The 22,727-nt window shown below is 37.1% G+C and overlaps 1 protein-coding gene and 1 long non-coding RNA gene across 2 annotated transcripts; one reads left to right on the top strand and one right to left on the bottom strand.

Annotated features, from left to right (window-relative positions):
• The first annotated feature begins 77 nt into the window (after nt 1–77).
• On the top strand, nt 78–15,445 carry LOC141631953 (3-hydroxyisobutyryl-CoA hydrolase-like protein 1, mitochondrial). Its single transcript, XM_074444556.1, has 14 exons — nt 78–244; nt 11,810–11,890; nt 12,097–12,165; nt 12,331–12,394; nt 12,641–12,720; nt 12,865–12,948; nt 13,051–13,135; nt 13,273–13,358; nt 13,631–13,816; nt 13,985–14,083; nt 14,183–14,284; nt 14,630–14,671; nt 14,833–14,963; nt 15,136–15,445. Exons 1-14 carry the CDS (start codon nt 146–148, stop codon nt 15,191–15,193), a joined length of 1,266 nt encoding a protein of 421 aa, XP_074300657.1. The 5' UTR covers nt 78–145; the 3' UTR covers nt 15,194–15,445.
• A 694-nt stretch (nt 15,446–16,139) lies between these two features.
• LOC141644004 (uncharacterized) lies at nt 16,140–17,114 on the bottom strand. The gene is made up of 2 exons (XR_012543821.1): nt 16,760–17,114; nt 16,140–16,393 (listed from the first exon to the last, which is right to left on the bottom strand). It is a non-coding gene; the product is annotated as an uncharacterized LOC141644004 (long non-coding RNA).
• Between the last annotated feature and the right edge of the window lie 5,613 nt (nt 17,115–22,727).

Genomic DNA, 22,727 nt, shown 5'->3' with positions numbered 1-22,727 from the left:
TGTTATAGTTATATCTTGACATTGACGTAAGTACGTAACATAGTATATAAATCTCACATTAACATCACAGAATTGTTATCTTTGAACAAAATTATATTCATTAACTTAAATTAATTAATTCAGCTATTAAAATCCTCATAAAATAATGAAGGTAACCAACGTCTCTAAATCACTCTACTCGACTGCTCTTGATCTCACCCGTTACTCGAATCTCTCCCTTGATGAAGATGATTCCGACACTTCGGTAAGTATTACCTTAACAATTTTTTTGTGTAAAACCGTCTTAGGTAAGATTACTGATGAGTTTATGGATTCAAGTACCTAAGAGGGGGAGGGGGTGAATTAGGTACTCTTTTAAAAAATTTAACTTCAACTTTATTGGATTAAAGTAAGTTAAGTAAACAAAAGAGATTAGATGATACTTTGAATAATATTGAAAGATTGAACAAGTATCACGATGAATGTTTGCTGAAGTATGAAAGCAACAATCGTTCGATCCGATCGTATCTATTTGTCTCAGTTTGTAGAGTATTACTGCAGGCCAAATACGACAGTATGATGAACTGTTGCTTCTAAGTTTAAGCAAAACGAAACAAACAAACAAAGAAAGCAGCGGAATTAAAGAGATAAGCAATGAACACAAGTTTTTGAATTGGTTCGGCAAATACTAAAGTGCCTACGTCCAATCTACCTTTTTATTACTTTCCTTTAGTGATCTACTCCGACAACTAAAAGACCCTTGTAATAAAAGACGCCAACCTACTCCGGTTGCAAAGCTAGTACAAGAACTACTCCGTTCTATGACAAGCTAACTCGCAATCTACTCCGATTGCCAACTCACAACCTACTCCGGTTGTCAAGAGTAAAAGACTACTCCGTCCTAAACTCTTCTAACACACTTAAAATGTAAAGGATCAAGTTTCCACTAACACATTCTTAACAAAGAATAGAGGTGGACAACTTTTACAAGATCAACACTTTTAAGCAAGAGAGTTTAGTATAGAGAAGCAACAAATGATGGCCACGATCAGTAGAAAACCGAAAGACACTTGAAGACTTTTAAAAAGATTTTGCAAATGAAACACGATTTTTAAGCTTTAAAAATACTTTGCAAATATGGAAGAATTAAATCGAAAAAGTCTTGAGGATTTAATGAAGAGGGAGCACGGTTTATATAGAGGAGGTGAGTGAAGGGGGTTGCTAGGGTTTTGAGGGGTCAAAGACCTCACATGTGAAGACCATTTGCAACCACCTAATAACTTGCACCAAAAAGGAGTCTTTTGCAAATGTAAGAATAGAGAAAGAAGGTTTGAAAGACAACCTTAAATGCTCATGCTTTTTCAGAAAAACAAAGGATGTGAGACAAGTCACATGATGACAAGTTAGTACCAAAATGGCAAAAAGCAATTTTTGTTTTCTTAAAAACCAAAGGATTGAATTTGCATAAAGAGGAAACATTTTGAATAATTCAAACCACTCTTTAAAGAATACTACCTCCTTAATAAAAATCTGATATTTATCTTTGAAAGAAGAATCACGTGAAAGCTTTTGAAAGATAAAAAGGATCTTCAAGTTTCTACGAGTTGTGGCAAGATCCACTCAGCTGTTTACTTGTTAAAGCAACGATCATCCTGGACCGTTTCTATTACTCTGCTATACTCTACTTTCTCACTTGTACATTAGATGACACACGACTAATTACAATGGGATTAGTAACAACTTCAACACTTCTTAATCCAAGCTTGATTACATCATTAATCCTGAAAAGGTAAACTAAGATAACACAAATCAAATGGGCATGTTATCATCAACATAAGGAACCCAACAAATTCCCCCTTTGATGATGACAAGCCCCAAACGAATGTATAAGCAATTTTAAGCACCTTGATTCAAGATTTTTAACAAGCAAGATCCAATGATAGAGAAGGGACAATATTACCTTACCAAAGGCAAAAACTAGAATCAAACTATCAAGACAAGTTTACGTTGCCTCAAACAAGAATCAAGCTAAGAAGGTTAGACAAGCCATTAGTTTAATCAATAAGCAAGGAGATTTAGAGCATGAGTTTACCTTTTCCCCCTCTTGACATCATCAAAAGGATAGGGATGTCACAAGCATTAGAGTGCAAATAGTCATAAGAAAACACAAAAAGACACATGTAGGTGTGACAAGGTAACAAGGTCAACATCAACAAGGATTAAGCATAGGTTAATCAAAGTTCAACAAAGCTAAATAGAGTTTAAAGTACACCACCAATTGTTCAAAATAACAAGCAATAAAACATAGTCTTAGAAAGGCACAACCAAGGTGGAACAAAATGAGGGGATACGGGTAAAAGGTTAAAAGGGCCGAGAGGAAGGAGGAAGGCTAAGGGGAGGAGGCTTGTTCACCATCCGAGCCACTACCCAACGGGTCATCATCCACATGATCATCACCGACTTCTTTTGTTGACACAAGAGTGGAAATGATGTCCACCTCTCCACGGATGAGATCCATTGTGGAGGCAAGGGCCGAGATGGCCAAGTCCTTCTTACGAGCATCTTCCTTAAGCCACGCACCTAACTCTGCCACGGCATGGAGTACTTCCCTCATACCACCCGCATTCACTTGACTTGATGACCCAACTTCTGGGTCCTTTTTAATTTTCACGAAATCACTCATCATTCTCAATTTTGATCAACATCTTTCCCATTTGCCCATCACTCATCACATCACACATATCCAACGAACCCAAGCTAGTGTTTACCAACACCCCTTGTGCCTTGAGCACAACCGATAACCACATGCCATAGGGGAGGTAAATTATACTAGAAGAAGGTCGACGAAACTTGGTTGAAATAAGGTGAAATCTTTTAAACATCAAACCAACTAGGTTCACCTTCTTATGGGTAGCAATATGATAGATTAAGTATTGTTGGGCTATGGTGAGCTTTCCTCTATCACCCGAAGGATAAATTGAGCGACACAACATGTTAAAAATGATTCGAAGAGGAGGTGGGATTTGGGTGTTGCTCACGGGTCCGGGGGAAACAGTTTTGGGACAAACGGTTTGAGCAATGCTAAGAGGTGAGGCATAAGACAAAGCCACCCAAGTTTCGGAGGGGAGTTTGTCATAACCTCCAACGGGAATACCAAGGGCGGTAGCGAAATCAGATTGAGACAGTTTAAGGGGCTTACCGTTCACCTTGGCCGTAAGAGTTTCACCAGATTTATCAACCCGTACCGTAGCAAAGAATTGAATCACCTCACTAACAAACACCGGCTCTCGCATTTCCAACAGTTTTTCCCAACCTTGAGCTAAAACCATATCTCGGACTGAGTGAAAGGCAGGCGGGTCAAACCACGTTTGAGTGTAAACCCGAGGGGAGTGAATAGCTTTGATGTTCATTAACCTCTCACAGTTTTTGTAAATTGAAGTAGGGAGATCAATACTCTCAAGTTGATCCCAAACCACGGCCAAGTCCCATTTCGAGATAAGGGACACCGGATCTGAGGGAGCAAGGTAGACAAGCTTTTTCTTTGATGGTTTCGATTTTTTCTGAGGGGGTTCATTTGGATTTTCAATTGGGGTATCAACAATCGGGTTATCAATATTGCTTTGCTCGAAAGTTTCTGAAATTGGGGGTAATTGAGAGGAGGAGGCTTTTTCTTTTCTCTTGTTGTTCTTTTTCGCCGGAGTCGGGTCAGACTCGCCGGACTTTGATGGGTTTTCATTCAAATCAAATTCAGTTTCATCTTCAACATCTTCAACCAATACCGTCACTGGTTCAGAGGAGGAGCTCGGAACAGTGGAGCTCTTCTTTCGAACACCTCGCGTGCGCCGTCCTACCATTGAGGCGATGGGTATGTCGTCGGATGATGGAGGGTTAGTGGGTTTTGGTAATGGTTGAGGGCTAGGTGGATCTGGGTTTGTCGAAGGTGATGGAGTCGTGTTTGATGTTTGAGGAGGGAATGCGTATGAGGTTTTGGTTGAGGTCATTGTTGGTGTAGTTGATGTCGGTGGGTTGGATGTGACAGGTGGTGAGGTAACTTTTGTGGGTTTGATGGGTATGGGTGTGTTAAAGGAGGTTTTTACCATTGTGGATTAAGGGTAGGATAGCTATAGAGTTAATGGATTTGGGAGATGGAAAGGTTAGTGGGTTTAGGCGGATTGGACGGGTAGGTGTAGGTTTTAGTTTTAGAAGTAAATGGCCCATTAAATGTGACAAGTGAGGTGGTTGGCCCAACTAGACAAGTTTAATTACTCGAAATAAAAACGCAAGGTAGCATATAATAAACGTAAATTTAGATATGAGGTTGAGTGATTACCGACTCACAAATACGGTGTCAATTTTTGGTCTAATCATGAATTCAATGCACTTAGAACACTCAATAACATATGTCCAAATTTAATTTAATCAATTAAGGAATTGTGTAAAATTCACACAAAAATCACATGCTATTAATTAACCCAATTTCTAATCTAAATTTCTCAAAATGTTCTCTTGCAAGTGGTTTAGTAAAAATATCGGCAATTTGATTTTCGGTCTTGCAAAAGATAAGTTTAACATGTCCTTTTTCCACATGATCACGAATAAAATGGTGACGAATATCAATATGCTTGGTTTTAGAGTGTTGAATAGGATTTTTGGAAATATTTATTGCACTCGTATTATCACACATTAAAGGAATGGAGTCAAAAATAATACCAAAATCCAAGAGTTGTTGTTTTACCCAAAGGAGTTGAGAACAACAATGTGCCGCGCTAACGTACTCACTTTCGGCCGTAGAAAGAGCTACCGTATTTTGTTTCTTTGAGGCCCAAGAAGTCAAGCAAGGACCCAAGAACGTTGCAATTCCGGAGGTACTCTTTCTATCAATCGTGCACCCCGCATAGTCCGCATCCGAATAACCTATAAGATCAAAAGGACAATGTAAAGGGTACCACAAGTAAAGATTTTGGGTTCCAATCAAATACCGAAGAATTCGTTTAACGGCTTTGAAATGTGATTCTTTCGGATTTGCTTGGAACCTAGCACATAAGCATACACTAAAGAGAATGTCGGGACGACTTGCGGTCAAGTAGAGAAGTGAGCCTATCATACCTCTATACACCTTATCACTAACATTCTTACCGAGTTCATCTTTGTCCAATTTGGACCCGGCTACCATGGGTGTATCATGAGGCTTACCATTAGTCATCCCAAATTTCTTAAGCATTTCTTTAATATACTTTTGTTGATGGATCATGATTCCATCCTTTGATTGCTTAATTTGGAGCCCAAGGAAGAATCCTAGCTCACCCATCATGCTCATTTCAAACTCCGATTTCATTAGTTCCGAAAAATATAAGTAAAGGAGTTCATTTGTTGCACCAAATATAATGTCATCAACATATACTTGTACAACCAACAGTTCGTCGATCATTGCTTCAAGAACAATGTTTTGTCAACGGAGCCTCTTTTAAAACCGTTTTCAATAAGAAATTTAGACAATCTATCATACCAACATCTTGGTGCTTGTTTTAAACCATAAAGAGCTTTGTCTAATTTGAAAACATGGTTAGGCAAATCATTGTTCTCAAAGCCCGGTGGTTGCTCTACAAAGACATCTTCTTCCAAATATCCATTTAAGAAAGCGGTTTTGACATCCATTTGGAAGAGTTTAATGCCTTTGTGAGCCGCAAAAGCTATAAGCAATCGTATGGCCTCAAGTCTAGCTACCGGTGCATAGGTTTCATCGTAATCAATACCCTCTTGTTGGTTATAACCTTGCACCACTAGTCTAGCCTTGTTCCTTACGATTTCTCCCGAGTCATCAAGCTTGTTGCGAAAGACCCACCTAGTACCAATGACGGTACGATTAGGCGGTCTAGGGACTAAGTGCCATACCTCATTTCTTTTGAATTGATTGAGCTCATCTTGCATGGCAAGCACCCAATCCGCATCCGTCAAGGCGATTGTTACATTTGAAGGTTCAATTTGAGAGAGGAACGCATTGTGGGCACAATACTCATTGAGGTGAGCGAGATTGTTGAGAGATGATCTTGTCCGAATTCCCGAGTTGAGATCACTTGTGAGATTAGTAAGTGGATGAGAGCTTTGATGTTTCCACTTCTTTGGAACAATAGTTTCTTGTTCCCCTCACCGCATCGAGTCTCGGTGGATCTGTTGCTATTGGCCTGGAAGGTTCTTCATCCTCACTGTTTTGGTTATCTTCAGTTCTGGAGGTAGAAGCAACAGTCGTTGGGTCTGTTGCTTCCAGAGAGGAATCAGAAATACTCCGTGTTCCCCCTGAGTTGCTGCTCTCCTTTGAAGGTGACAGTCTCTCGTGTCTCCATTGCAATTCGGTCTTTGGGAGCTTCTTCATCCGTGAACACGAAGTCTTTTCGAACAAGACCAATCTCAAACTCATCGTCATCGTCCTCATCATCATTGTCCATGTTTTGTACCTGTCCAAGCACACTAGATTCATCAAAAATGACATGGATGCTTTCTTCAATTAACAAGGTTCGTTTATTGTAGACTTTATAGGCCTTGCTATGATCGGAGTAACCAATAAATACTCCTTCATCACTACGTGGATCGAACTTACCCAAATTGTTTTTACCATTGTTGTGAACAAAACATTTGCTTCCAAAACATCTAAAATATGAAATGTTGGGTTTTCTTCCACGCAATGATTCATAAGGGGTTTTATTTAAGATACTCCTTATCATGACACGATTATAGATGTAGCAAGCGGTATTTACCGCTTCGGCCCAAAAGTTCTTAGGCAACTTACTAGTTAATAACATTGTTCTAGCCATTCCTTCAAGGGTTCTATTCATCCTTTCAACCACACCATTTTGTTGTGGGGTTCTAGGAGCCGAGAAGTTATGGTCTACACCATTGTCATCACAATAAGCACCAAATGATGAGTTTTGGTTCGGTTCCATGATCGGTTCTCATTGAAACAAGTTTTAAACCAAGTTTATTTTGAATCTTCTTTAACCAAATTAGAAACTCATCAAATGTCTCATCCTTAGAGCTTAGGAAGAGTGCCCAAACAAACCTAGAGTAATCATCAACAATGACACACACATAACGACTACCACCTCTACTTCTAGTTCTCATTGGTCCACACAAGTCGATATGTAAAAGTTGCAAAGGTTGAGATGTACTCATAATTCTTTTGGATTTGAAGGAACTTTTAACATGTTTACCTCTAGCACATTCATCACATACTTTATCAATTTCAAATTTTATATTAGGAATACCTTCAACCAAATCAAGTCTTTTAAGGGTATTAAGAGTTTTTGTACTAACATGACCAAACCTTTTATGCCATAACCAAGGATCATTGTTCATTACACTCATGCAAGACATGGTGTGACCGGATAGAGAGTTCAAATTAGTTAAGTAAACATCTTTGACACGTCTTCCTTCGAGTATTAGTTCATTGGTAGTGGTATCAAAAATTCGACACACATTAGCATGAAATTCAACAACATTACCCTTATCACAAAGTTGAGATATACTAAGGAGATTATGTTTCAAACCTTTGACAAGCCGCACATTGTCGACACAAAGTAAGGATGACTTACCAACTTTTCCAATACCAATTACTTCACCTTTCTTGTTGTCACCAAACCTTACCGTGCCACCATCATACGCTTTAAGTGAGAGGAATTGGCTTCTATCACCCGTCATGTGACGAGAGCATCCACTATCCAAGTACCAATTGCGGCCGCCTCTCACCAAGCCCTACACAAGATTAGTTTTTGAGTTTAGGAACCCAAATGAATTTGGGTCCCCTTTTGTGATCAACATAACTTGTGGTGTCTTTCTTAATGTTCATTTCATTTAATGCTTTGGTGTTCTTGTCAATGTCATCAAAACGTTTTGTGCAACCATTAAAAACATGACCATTGTCACCACAATAATTGCAAATGATGTATTCGGGAAGACCTACATACTTCCTTCCTCTAAAATCGTTTTTAGGCTTCTGGATGCAACAATCGACCGACTGTTCCATTTGAACCCCAAACCAGCAGTTTTATCGCATTTCTCGGTTTGATTCGTGAGGAAGTTTAACACGGTTTGACTTCCTTCCCATTTTTCAGTGATGTTCTTAGCATTAACAAGTTCATTGGTCAAGTCATGGACACGTGAAAGAAGATGCAAATTCTTTTCCTTTTCTCTTTTGAGTTCGTCATTGTTGACACTTTCAATGGACAATCTTTTCTCAACAATGAAGTCATGGGTGTGATTGTTGAGTTTAGACACGAGATAAATGATTCTTTCTTTGGACTCTTCATATTTAGATGTCATCTCGTCAAGTCTCTTGCTTAGATCAACGATTTCATCGGATCTATGGTGAGGTGAAGACCTAGAAGTGCTACATTCGGGCATACCTTTTTGAAAGAAGGTAAGCCTATCATGGAGATCTTCTATTTCATTCTTGAGACAAACAACCTCACTTTTAAGACACTCATTTTCATTTTCCAACCATTCACTTTTTCTTTTGAATTTGTCCAACTCGTGGTCAGAAGCAACAGTCTTGGAGACTGTTTCTCTTAAGTCAACAACTTCAACTACAAGGTCATAGATCTCATTTTCAAGACCATCTTTGTCCTTCAAAACGTCATCACGTTCTTTGGTTAGTTGGGAAACTTGCATCACCAAAGTTGTGTTGACATTCTCAAGGTCAGAGACGTCCGTGGGGGTCAACCTAAGACGCTCTAGTTCTTTAGTCAAATGTTTGTTTAACTTGTTGACTCTTTTAACTTCATTATATGCTTCAGAAGTGACAGTGACGCAGTCTGTTGCTTTTAGTTCATTTTTCAGATTAAAGTTCTCTTGAGCAATTTCCTCAATTTCATTTTGCATTATGTCAAGCTTATTAGTTTGAGACCGACACTTATCAAGAAGTTGATCAAGAAGCTTACATACTTTTTCTTTGGAGTAAGTTCTAGCCTTGGCCTTTAGATGATTTACCTCGTTGTCGGAATCGGAGTCGGAATCGTCGGGGTTAGCCATGAGGCATCTTAAGTGTTCAAGTTTTGAGGTTTTTGAGACTTTTTCTTTTCCATGATTTGCAAGACACATTTTAGCCTCAAGTTCCTCCTCGATGAGTTCCTCATCTTCCTCGGAGTCGGACATTCCCCATATAGCACTCATGACTTTATGTTTATAGTCTTTTTTAACCTTTTCTCTTCTTTCCTTAGATTTGATTTCCTCCCACTTGGGACATTCTTTAATTTGATGAGTTTTATCACCACATTTAAAGCATCCCACGGTGGAAGTAGGTCGTCTCTTAGGAAAGCGTTTTTTCGAGTAATTATTAGTGAACTTTTTGTTACCTTGTCCATTTATCAATCCGGCTAAGTTTCTTGTGAACATAGCAAACTCGTCTTCCTCCTCATCTTCTTCATCACTTGGAGAAGATGTGAGGGCGAGACTCTTTCCCTTTGATGACTCACTAGAATGCTTATCGAGATTGAACTCGTGAGCCATTAGTGATCCCATTAGTTCATGAAGAGATAGGGTTGACAAATCTTTAGCTTCCTCTATGGCGGTGACTTTAGGTTGCCATTTAGGGGTTAGACTACGAAGGATTTTTCGAATGATGTCCTCGGACTCGAAATTCCTTCCTAGACTTTGAAGCTCATTAATTATACAAGAAAAGCGAGAAGAAAAATTATTTAAAGACTCGTCCTTTGACATTCTAAACATTTCATATTGTTGCATGAGAAGGTCAATACGGTGTTTTCTTACTTGGGACGTCCCTTCATATGCAAGTACAAGGGAATCCCAAATGGATTTTGCCGTAGGACACCCGGAGATTCGACTAACTTCCCCCTCACCAACACAACGTTGAAGAATCGACATTGCTTTGGAATTCTTTTCGGCAAGCTTGAAGTCGTTCTCATTGTAATTTCTTTCCTCTTTTGTCTTGGTGAAACCGTTAAGAATGTCGGTTTCCTCAATGACAAGAGGTCCATTTTGGATGATGTTCCAACATTGATAATCGATACTTTTGATGTAATGTTCCATTTTGAGTTTCCACCAACCAAAATTCGAACCGGTAAAGACCGGGATCTTGGAGTGTTTCTCGGAATCCATTACCCACGAATCAAACTCTAAGGCGGTTAGCCTCGATCAAGAGCACGAGGCTCTGATACCAATTGATGAGTTTATGGATTCAAGTACCTAAGAGGGGGAGGGGGTGAATTAGGTACTCTTTTAAAAATTTAACTTCAACTTTATTGGATTAAAGTAAGTTAAGTAAACAAAAGAGATTAGATGATACTTTGAATAATATTGAAAGATTGAACAAGTATCACGATGAATGTTTGCTGAAGTATGAAAGCAACAATCGTTCTGACTGTATCTATTTGTCTCAGTTTGTAGAGTATTACTGCAGGCCAAATACGACAGTATGATGAACTGTTGCTTCTAAGTTTAAGCAAAACGAAACAAACAAACAAAGAAAGCAGCGGAATTAAAGAGATAAGCAATGAACACAAGTTTTTGAATTGGTTCGGCAAATACTAAAGTGCCTACGTCCAATCTACCTTTTTATTACTTTCCTTTAGTGATCTACTCCGACAACTAAAAGACCCTTGTAATAAAAGACGCCAACCTACTCCGGTTGCAAAGCTAGTACAAGAACTACTCCGTTCTATGACAAGCTAACTCGCAATCTACTCCGATTGCCAACTCACAACCTACTCCGGTTGTCAAGAGTAAAAGACTACTCCGTCCTAAACTCTTCTAACACACTTAAAATGTAAAGGATCAAGTTTCCACTAACACATTCTTAACAAAGAATAGAGGTGGACAACTTTTACAAGATCAACACTTTTAAGCAAGAGAGTTTAGTATAGAGAAGCAACAGTGGCCACGACTGTAGAAACTGAAAGACACTTGAAGACTTTTAAAAAGATTTTGCAAATGAAACACGATTTTTAAGCTTTAAAAATACTTTGCAAATATGGAAGAATTAAATCAGAAAAGTCTTGAGGATTTAATGAAGAGGGAGCACGGTTTATATAGAGGAGGTGAGTGAAGGGGGTTGCTAGGGTTTTGAGGGGTCAAAGACCTCACATGTGAAGACCATTTGCAACCACCTAATAACTTGCACCAAAAAGGAGTCTTTTGCAAATGTAAGAATAGAGAAAGAAGGTTTGAAAGACAACCTTAAATGCTCATGCTTTTTCAGAAAAACAAAGGATGTGAGACAAGTCACATGATGACAAGTTAGTACCAAAATGGCAAAAAGCAATTTTTGTTTTCTTAAAAACCAAAGGATTGAATTTGCATAAAGAGGAAACATTTTGAATAATTCAAACCACTCTTTAAAGAATACTACCTCCTTAATAAAAATCTGATATTTATCTTTGAAAGAAGAATCACGTGAAAGCTTTTGAAAGATAAAAAGGATCTTCAAGTTTCTACGAGTTGTGGCAAGATCCACTCAGCTGTTTACTTGTTAAAGCAACAGTCATCTGGACCGTTTCTATTACTCTGCTATACTCTACTTTCTCACTTGTACATTAGATGACACACGACTAATTACAATGGGATTAGTAACAACTTCAACACTTCTTAATCCAAGCTTGATTACATCATTAATCCTGAAAAGGTAAACTAAGATAACACAAATCAAATGGGCATGTTATCATCAACATAAGGAACCCAACAATTACCATGTTAAAGCAATACGAGTATTTGATTTTTATTTTTCTTATCAAAAGATTTACTGAAATTATTCTTTAATTTTACGAATTGATAATCCATTCCTCACAATCAATTGTTTACGGTTATTTTCATCGATTATTTTTAGGTCTTGGTGAAAACAATTGGTGAATGTAAGCTAGCAATTCTCAACAGGCCACAAGCTCTTAATGCCATAGATAACACTGTGGTAATTATTTTTTAATTAAGACATTATTAAAGTTCACAAATTCTTACTTGTGACGGTTATAAGCTGGTGTGAGTCGTGAAATATCACCAACTTGTGACCGTCACAAGACTTGCTGCTAAAGTTACCCCGAGTGGCTTTATTAATTATAAGGTTGATTTAGAACTACTAGTCTCCATTATAAACAGTTAGTTTTTTTGTAATAACAGGTGGTTCCACTCTTGCGGCTCTATAGATTGTGGGAGACAGACCCTAATGTTGGAATCGTTATTCTAAAGGTACATGATACCCCTAACTTACACCATCTTTGTTTGATAACTCGTTGAAAGTTACTTAGTTTGTATCTTGTAAAACGGTTTTACAGTAAAAAAAAAAAAAAAAAAAAAAAAACCACTGGTAATTGCGCTAATAATTTTTGTTTGTTGTTTTTTTGTTACTTATAGGGAAATGGCCCAGCTTTCTCTGCGGGAGGGGATGTTGTTAAGATCTATCACAAACTCATTGCAGGCATTAATTTACTTTAAAACATTTACGTCACAATTATTTGTTTAACTTTAATTAAAATACCTTTCAGAAAGCACAAAAATTGATAAATAAATGATCGATGGGATGGAGAGGAGTAGTATCATTATGTATTGAGACTTGAGAGTAGTAACATACAACATACTCACGCGAACGCCTTGACAAAAATTGCGTCAATAACTGCATCGAGTAAACCGAATGAACTATTGCTGATTAACTTATTAATTGCAGGGAAATTGGAGGAATGCAAAAATATATTTAGGGTAACATATACCCTTATTCACCTTACAAGCTGCTTCTGTAAACCTAATGTGAGTGTCATTGCATCTCTATTCTCGATCTACCGCCTACCGCCTACCGGGAACTAATATATCGTTTTAAGCATTTTTCTTAAAATATTTTAAAAACTGTAGTGTTTGATTATAAAAAAATAACGTCTGAATTGTCGATTTTAGGTGGCGATTTGGAATGGTTTAACAGTAGGAAGTGGCTCTGGCATTTCTGCCCTTTCGAGGTTTCGAATTGCAACAGATAAAACTGTATGATGTTCATCTCTCATTAAACATTCATAAATCATAACAATTTCGTATATAGTCATGGTCAAAGTTGACATCGTTTGACAGTTAAATGTATTCTTGCAGGTATTTTCACTTCCTGAAACACAAATTGGTCTGCATCCTGATTCCGGTGCATCCTATTACCTTCCCCGTTTACCCGGTTATCTTGGTGAGCTATATACCGTAACCTAAACATCGTTTAGTTTGTCTATTACGGAGTATATCGTAATTACAAATGTCTATTGATTTATTACTAACTACTTCTTAACATGTTGTTCTGTTTTGGTATGTATGGTCAAATTTCAGGGGAATATTTGGCTTTAACAGGAGACCGTCTCAATGGATCAGAATTACTTGCTTGTGGACTAGCAACTCACTTTGTTCTAGCAAATGTTAGTTTTTTTTTTTTTTTTTTTTTTTTTTTTTTTTTTTTTTTGCTATATGCTTAATATGTTCTATTGAACTGTTTACGTTTTTAGAAATTTTCCTCACATGTTATGGTGAACGTAAACAATTAAATGGGACACCGGAAGTACTTTATTTTTGAAGTTGGTTTTCAATTTTCATGACCTCATTCGACTAAATTCTTTAGACCATCTTACCTAAATTTTTTTCTTTCCGAGATCCGGCCCCAATTTACTAAATGGTATGGTTTTCCTTTCAGAAAATTCCCTTAATTGAGGAGAACCTTGCACAACTAGAGACTAATGATGAATCAGCTGTACGCCGTCTCCTTGACAGTTACAGTGACGATCCAGCACACCTTCACGCGAAAAGTATCCTCAATAGGATGGAGATGATAAATGAGTGTTTCGGATGTGATACTGTTGAGGGTATTATTGATGCCTTGGTAAGAATTTTTGCCTTTCACTTGAAATACCTCGTAGGAATATGACATGACGACACTGATCAGTGTACCCAATCACGTTACCACCCTCTCACATGCAGTAATGTTGGAGAGTGGTACCGATATTGAATATAGCGATATTAACATAGTCGTCGTGAATTAATTATTTAGGAAAACAAAGCTAGTGGAGCAGACAAGGTATGGTGCACCTCAGTTGTGAAGAAGCTCAAAACAGCCTCACCTTTATGCTTAAAAGTTGCCCTAAAATCGGTGAGTATAATTGTTCAATTTCTCTTCAATGTTTTTTTTCAAAGAGGATTAAATACAAGTGAGTCTTACATTTTACGTAACTGAATTTTGTTGATACAGATTAGACTAGGTAGATCCCAAACCATTGAGCAATGCTTGGTTCGTGAATATTGGATGACCGTCCAAGCCTTTCATGGTATCGTTTCCAAGGATTTCTATGAGGTATGTATGCTTCTTTTGTCGTGAAGATGCAACATGGTTAAAAAGGTCGATAGCACAAAATGTCAGCTAACGTAGATTTTCAACTAGTTTAGTTAGTAAAGTCATAAAAAATGGTACTCATGAGTCATGACCTGAGTTCAAATCCCGTCAGCATTAAAATCGTCCTTGTGGCTCCTTTTAGACCAAATTAAAAAAAATGTTAACTAATTAAGCTAATATTATGGTCTAAAGATCATTTTCAAAATTATTCTCCTGCTTGATTATTTATTAAAAGTTTACAAGTTTCAATCAAAGCTACAATTTTAATTATTGTATTATGTTAATAATCCAAATTGATTATTGCAGGGTGTTCGATCGCGATTAGTGGATAAAACATTTTCACCCAAGGTAATTTGATCAAGAATGATTATTCACTAGTTTTTATTAACAAGCATAATGAAGGTTATGTTGTTCTGGCAATGTAGACATTCGAACTCCTTTATCCCGCAATCTGCGGGAACCATTGAAATACTTGTTGTATAATTTGTATTTTGTTTTGAAAATGACAGTGGAATCCAGCATCGTTAGACCAAGTATCAGAAGAAAGGGTGAATCAATATTTCTCGGCATTGAGTCCGACTGAACTACCTCTTGAACTACCCGTCGATCTTAAACAAATCTTGCAACCTTCAACGATTAGGTAAATGTTTGATTATTACCTTCTTGTACTATAGTAACTATTTTCAGTAATAACACGATGGAATCTCAGTAAAAGCGAAACTGAAAAGATATTTTCAGTAACTATTTTCATTTCTTCATTATCCGGGGTAATTGATTCTAACCTGGTGATAACTTGTGTGATAATTTTGCAGGTTTGAGAACAGTTTCGGTTCGAAGAAATCTTACAATCTTGTACAAGCAAGACTATGAGACGAGTATGTCTAAGCAACATATTGGATACAGAGTATATTCTACTACAATGCAATAAGTTTTAACATGTACGGATTACTCAGTAACTACCTATGTTAATTTATTCATGGTGACCCCCTTCAAATTAATCTTATTTATTATTCACATATATATTATAGAATACGTTAAAGAAGAAAAATGTTGCGATGCATAAAACAATACTCCGTATATGTCTTGAACCAGCTATGATAAAATTCTTCAGTCGCATTGTAACGATTTGTTCAGCTATATATGTTGGTCAGATGTTGTAACATTATTTTTATACTATTAAAATGAGATGTCTTTATCGATTCTGCAAATGATTCCTTATCGAAATTGAATTGGAATTACTTTGCTCCTCTTACTACTAACTCGCGATTAGTTAAATTACTGAAACACGGTGATATTCTTTACTTTATTCAATCGAATTGAAAATGATTCGAGCATTTTGAAACATCACAATAATTAACAAAACCACAAGCTAACATTAAAACAAAAATTATCAATATATCTTCATTAATGTGAATTAAGATTGCAATAGAGTAATTAAGTACCCCACAAAGTTAGAAGATGCAAATGGGCTTGGACCTTACCTGAACGAAGGAGAAACGAATCACTCAACAACACAACTACAGAAGCGAGGTTACATCCTAAAACCAATTGACAATAGTATAAGGAACCCCTTTGGTTATATAAAGTGTTATAATTTCTCTTTCTCCAACAATATGGAGACTCACATATGAGTTTATATATTCCAACAAATCGGCATTAGTTGGGACATTTATTTGTAAATGGCAGAATTTAAACACCGTGTAACGTTGCATGCATGCATGCATGATCGAGATGTAAATTATGCTCGCTTGAATGTACGAATACGTAAGAGTCTTAGATGAGTCGTATAGAAAAATTAAACAAACAAGAGAAGACATATACCAATAAGAGTGCCTTTAGATTTTATTGAAGAGGTTGATGATGATGATGATGGAGGTACATAGACTTAAAACCATAAAAAGGAACACACTTCAACATAAACGATAATTAAGCTTGGACAAAACACGATAAAGTAAAACAGCCAGCATGACGATAATAAGGAGCATCAACAGCCGTGGGGATTATCTAAAGGCCAAAGACGGAAATTAAGACATTCTACACAGGGGCCGCCGATGTCTCATCATCGATCTCCTGCACACCATTCACCAACACCGGCATTATAATTAGTGTCTCATCATCGATCTCCTAAATTACGGTGTAGGGAAACATACTCCCTTTATTCTCATCTTTTATTTGTTATCTATTGGTTTTGATATAGAGACCAAAAAAATGACAAAGATAATCATAAACTAAAGACTTCTAGATTCTCTATCCACACAAACCCTAGATTCTCAATTCACACAAAGAATTCTATCACATATATAGTCACTTGCTCACTTCTAATGTCCACTTACGCCTTACCCGCTTATATAAACTTACCAAAATATAAATAAATAACAATTGAGTAATATACCCAAAAATGAAATAGATGACAATTGTCGGGACGGGAGAGAGTACCTGACAAGCCCAGGCTCCAGGAATGTTGAAAGTTGGTTTCAAAGATTCGAGGGGCGAAATAGCAGCCATTTTCACAGAAACTGTAACTGGAACTATTTGATTTGCTTGATTTTGTGTATTGCTAATTTGCTATGCGTTCTTTGTTTATCGTCTCTCTATTTATAGAGCTTCTATATCTAATTATTTAATTATTTTAATTAATTAATTTAATTCAAACATACAAGCATACAACACGTGATGCAATCAATGAGTAATTATTGGGGAGTATCAACTTGCTAACCTTTCAACAATCCATTTCAGAGATTCAGACGTACATCAGCTCGGTGATACAAATATCATACGAGTACGTACAAGAGTTGAGTAATTATTATTTTGATTAAAGCTTCTTTAATCCTGGCTATCTATATATATTTGGTCAGTTGTACGACTAGTATCTCCTCCACATACTTCGTCTTCCAGCCTACAGTAAGCTCTGTCGGCTGTCGTTGGTTAGATGTTGTACATGTATATGTATTTATTTCTGGAAATAAAAAACGGAGTACGTAATATTAAAACCAGATGATGTCGTAATTAGTATGAGTGTTTATTTTATGAGTGAAGGCGACAAATAGTCGACTACTCAATAAATGATCCTTTATAGAAATTAAATTGGAATCACATCGCTCGGCTTACTACTAATTCGTAATTATTTATTTTACTTTATTCCATCGAATTGTGAACAATTGAAACTATTAAGAAATCCAAAGTTTCACGTGTGAGGATTGTCCCACGTTGATAAAATAGGAGAATAATTACCACTTTATAATGAAACGAGTTACTTCATTTATTGCCAATTGGTTTTAGCTAAAGCATAACCTTCTTGGGCCTGTGTTGTGAACTATTTCTCCTCCATTTCTAACTAATGTGTTTGAGCGCTTTTAAAAGTTTGATTATATGATCTACTTTGGATAAAAATTAGTGTACCAAGTTCACATATATATTTAGTAAGACATCAAATCAAATATACTCCGTATCATTTTTCGTCAAATTTCGAATTTCATAGTTTACTTTTTTCTATTTCAAATAAAAAATGGTAAAAAGGTGACATGATTCTATTTTAATGCAAAATCCTATTACAAATTAAAGGAAATAAGTCTAAATGTGTAACCAATCTCATGTATAACCTTAAAAAAAATAACTTGTCTGATTCGATTAGTTCGTTGAATTTTTTTTTTCCTCTTAATTGACAAAATAATTCGAAAGACTTAGATGCCAATTCTTGTGGTCTTATGTTGGTATTAATGTATTATAGGTGTTGTTGGACCTTTAGTCCTAATTAACCTGGCTGCTAAAGGTCGTCGACAAATTACTAAATATCGTCGACAATTTTAATGAACTTCCAAATTTGCCCCTCCCTCACACTCCCCCTTATATTTTCCTTTTTATTCAATAACAACCTTTAAAATTCGAAATTTTGAAAACAAAAAAAACCCGACTCAAATTTCAACAAAAAAACGTATCGACCGCATAATTTCCGTCACGAATTCAAACATTCAACAAGGTATGTGATTACTATTAAAATTTTTTTTGAAGTATTTTGTTAAGGTTGTAATTTTGTGACGGAATTAGGATAGATGCCAAATTAGTGACGGAATTAGGATAGGTGCTACGATTTCAATCGGATTTAGTCGTGTTTAGCGAAAATCAAACGCAATTATCGTAATCGAAAAACAAAAAAAAAAAAAAAAAGGAATCGTGAAATCGGGCTTGGACGAGAGTTCTTCGTCAACACCGGCCCGACGAAGGATTCTCTCGTCTGTTATGGGCTTTGGACGAAATTTTCTTTCGTCTGGGCTTGGTGATGGACGAAGAAATCCTTCGTCTGGCCCAATTTTCACGTTTTTTTTTTTTTTTTTTTTTTTTTGTTTTTGTTTTAGAAATTGTCGATACTTTTTTTTTTTTTTTTTACAAAATAAATTTTATTCCGTCTTGTTTTGTTATCGTTATAAAGTAATAAATTATTAATAATAAATGTCGTTCGTGGCGAAGTCGTTGTAAATATATATTTTTTCCGTCTCGTTTTGTCGATGTAAAATATAAATTAATTATTACTAATAAACTTCTTTTGGGGATATTTTGTTTTTATATTTATTTTTTAATTTACATAAACTTATATTTGTAAATTCTTTGTTTTATTAATTTAAGTAATCAAGTTGTTGTAAAATAATTTTTGTTGCGTCTCGTTTAGTTTACGTAAAATATTAATTAATTATTATTAATAAACCCCGTTCCGGGTTATTTTGTTTTTTTTTTTAAATTTTTAATTTACTTAAACTTATATTTATAAATTCTTTGTTTTATTTTTTCGAATAGATGGCCGGTGGAGGAAATGACCGTCACGTTCGAGCTCGAAAGGGGCTCCAGTTTGAGTCTGAGGTTGGAGATGGTAGTACCGATTCGTGGACTGATGAGCGGGTGGAGGAGTTGGTTCGGTCTGGTGATGTGATAGGTGAGGAGGAGGCGGGTATTGAGCGAGTGCGTAGGGTGCCACGTAGACGGAATGAGGAGGGGCGTTTCCAGCGGAGGTCGGATGGTAGTTCTAGTAGTGTGGTGGCTCCGAAGAAGAAGTCGGGTAAGGATGTCTCTTGGTTGATCGATCATCGTGTTCCTGGTGGTCCTGACTTTCCCCACGTGATTCCTAGCTTTGGGGGCCACATTGCCAACACCTTATGGTCGACTCCTAATGAGGTCGGTCGACCAGTTTTGACGGGTTACCACCGGTTTGGTAAGACGAGGTTGTTGAGTTGTTGGCAACTCCCTCCGGCCGTTAAGACTATTTATGATGGTACTGGTCTTTCTCACCTATTAGATTCCATGGCCGAGAATTATAACATGCCCTTTATTTCTGCTTTTGTTGAGAGATGGCAACCCGACACCAACAGTTTTCACATGCCTTTTGGGGAGATGTCCATACTCCTTCACGATGTTGCGCAGATCTTAGGCGTTCGGGTTGATGGTAACTGTTGTAAGGTGGAGAGTAATGACGGGACGTTGGCGGATCCCCTTATGTATGTTTGTGGCTTTTTTGGGATTTCATCAGAGCAGTTGAGGTTGCCGTTAAACTCTAAGAAGAAGGTCCCTATTTACAAGAGTGGGGGTATATTGGTAGATGCAGTTTGTGAAACGGCGAGAGCTAATTGTGATGTTGTTTTTGCTCGGGGTTTTTGGTCAGGTGTTGGGGTCGACACTTTTTGTCGACAAATCGGTGATAGGTTACGTCCTCGCTTGTTTCCTTTTGTGTATGATGCTGATGGTGTACACGACTACGCTTGGGGAGCCGGTGTACTTGCCTTCATGTACCGACAGTTGGGGTGGCTTCACGTGCTTGTGTGAAGACTATTGGTGGTTGCTTGACTTTGTTGCAATCGTGGATCTATGAGTATTTTCCTATGTTCAGACCCGGTCCACCTTCGGCAATTGACCCTACTCAGCCTCGGTCGTGTTCTTGGAGATCCGTTGGTCCCTTCGCTCAAAATGCGGAGAAATTGTTGGAGTATCGGAGGTTGTTAGATGGGCTTACTTGTGCTTCCATTAGGTGGGATCCGTACGGGCCGCGTCAGGAGGAGTATCATCCTCGTACTTTGTATACCGGTTGTATTCGTTTCATGGACATAGCGGAGCCGTACCAGCCTGATCGGTGTTTACGACAGTTTGGGTATGTGCAGATCATACCCAATCCCATTATGAGATTGACAGCGCATCGTCCAGCTTCGGGGATAGGGTACGAGGTTAGGGTTGGGGTTGCGGAGACTGATCATCTTTGGGATTGCTGGGAGGATCACGTGGTTCAGCTTTCTCGTAAATCGAGACCAGTTAGTTTCCCGGGTGAGACGGAGCCAGATTATGTGACTTGGTATAATGAGAATTCTCACCCGTTGATCATTGATCCCGACCACCGTGATGCCCCCGCGCCACAGGATGATTTTGATATTCCTGCTGAGGTAATAATATTACTTACAGTTCTTGTAATTATTGTTTAACTTTCTTACTGTTCCTCGATAATGTTTATAATGTTTTAGTTGTTCTTGTCAATTTGCGGATCGCACGTGCTTTAATGTTTCGTTTTTTTTACGAGGCCAAAAAAATTAAGGATGACAAGAAACAGCTTGCCTTCCTCCGCAAGATGATGAAGAACGTCGACCCATTGATTGAGAGGGTGGGGATATCATACGTCGGCGAGACCTCGTCAAACACCCGGTGATGTTGTTCGGCGTAGATCGATGGTGTGTACACTGATAGCGATGAAGAGGATGATAAGTAGTCGGGAGACTAGTTTGTGTTTGTTTTCATTTATGTTGTACGGTTTTGAAGACATTTTTTATGTTGGATGATTATGTTAGTTGACTATTTGAACGTTGTTTATTTCAAAAACATGACGGTTTTAAATTAAAATTTCTTAAATTTTTTAAATTTCTTGAATACATAGCAACTGATGCAAATTCATACATTTCTGGAAATAGTAACTACTTCATGACAATGGCCAACATAATGAAAACAAACAAATACAAGATACACTTGAAATAAAACTTCATCATCCTTGTCATTTTCGAAATCTCCTTTTTTATACCTATCACTTGCTCTTTCATGACATTTCCACTTGATGCATCATCACCTTCATCTTGACATGCTATATTCAACTTTTTTGTTATTGTTAAATGATCTTCAGTCAACCACGACACAAAATGATCGCAAGGTACGCACTTAAAAAAAGCTTTCTTCGGATTAGTAGTCAACAAAATCTTGATAATAGCGTTTCTTTGACAACGATTGCAAATTTGATTCTTAAAATCAAGGCCTTCAATTGGTCGGGTTCCCCACATTGAGGATGATGTTGATATAAGTAAAGATTTGAAGAAGAAAATGGAAGATGATGAAGATGATTGGAAAATAGAAAAGGTTGAAGATGAGTGCAAAATTACAACATTATGTAGATGTTTATATAGGGAAAAATGTGACCGTTATAATTCAAATTTTACCGTTATAATTCAAAAATAGCCGTTATAATTCAAATGTTACCGTTATAATTCAAATGTTACCGTTATAATTCAAAATAACCGTTACAATTCAAAAACAGCCGTTATAATTCAAATGTGACCGTTATAATTCAAATTTTACCGTTATAATTCAAAATAGCCGTTACAATTCAAAAACAGCCGTTATAATTCAAATTTTACCGTTATAATTCAAAATAGCCGTTATAATTCAAAATAACCGTTGTAATTCAAAAATAACCGTTACAATTAATAGGTTATAAATAGGCCATTCTATGTCAATTTCAATCACAACATCCAAATCATCTTCACTCACTACAATACTAATTATTCACTCACAACATCCAATCCTGAAATGGTTCTCACAAATGCTCAAAAAATCAGAGTTTATCAAATAAGAATCGATTTAATTGTTCAAAATTTACCAATTCTAATTGAGCGTCTTGAATCAGTGGTTCCCAGTGACACTGTATGGCACATGCTTGAAGAACCTCCAATTGGGACCCTCTGTATATATAATTTTACAAGGAAACCCGGATCATGTTCTAACTCCAGCAGTTAGAGATGAGGTTGTTTCTGATGAAGTACTAAACGAGAAGATGTGGGAGTTTCGTAGGTTGAAAAGTGATATCTTCACATATTTTTAGCGCATTCTCACCGTGATCGATTACCCAAGACTATCAGACTTATGTGCTGGTAGAGTGCCGGGGCAAGGAATTTTTTATCTCTACTTGAATGATTTGTTGACTCAATATATGTCTACCCAACCTGAAGAAATTGAGATTCAAGATCATGAAGAAGATAAGGAATCGTCATCTTCATCATCGGAAGATAATTAAGTTCGGGGTTTGGGGTTTGGGGTTTGGGGTTTAGGGTTTGGGGTTTGGGGTTTGGGGTTTGGGGTTTAGGGTTTAGGGTTTAGGGTTTGGGATTTGGGG

The sequence above is a fragment of the Silene latifolia genome, chromosome 2 (genome assembly GCF_048544455.1).
Source record: "Silene latifolia isolate original U9 population chromosome 2, ASM4854445v1, whole genome shotgun sequence".
Taxonomy (NCBI): Eukaryota; Viridiplantae; Streptophyta; class Magnoliopsida; order Caryophyllales; family Caryophyllaceae; genus Silene; species Silene latifolia.
This window is presented reverse-complemented; position numbering and strand designations above follow the sequence as displayed.

Bases quoted from the DNA above. Each gene is read 5' to 3' on its own strand.
- LOC141631953 (XM_074444556.1), top strand. From the start codon at position 146: ATGAAGGTAACCAACGTCTCTAAATCACTCTACTCGACTGCTCTTGAT. The intron at 245-11,809 runs GTAAGTATTACC...GATTATTTTTAG, and splicing joins AAGATGATTCCGACACTTCG to GTCTTGGTGAAAACAATTGG. The intron at 14,672-14,832 runs GTAATTTGATCA...TGAAAATGACAG, and splicing joins ATAAAACATTTTCACCCAAG to TGGAATCCAGCATCGTTAGA.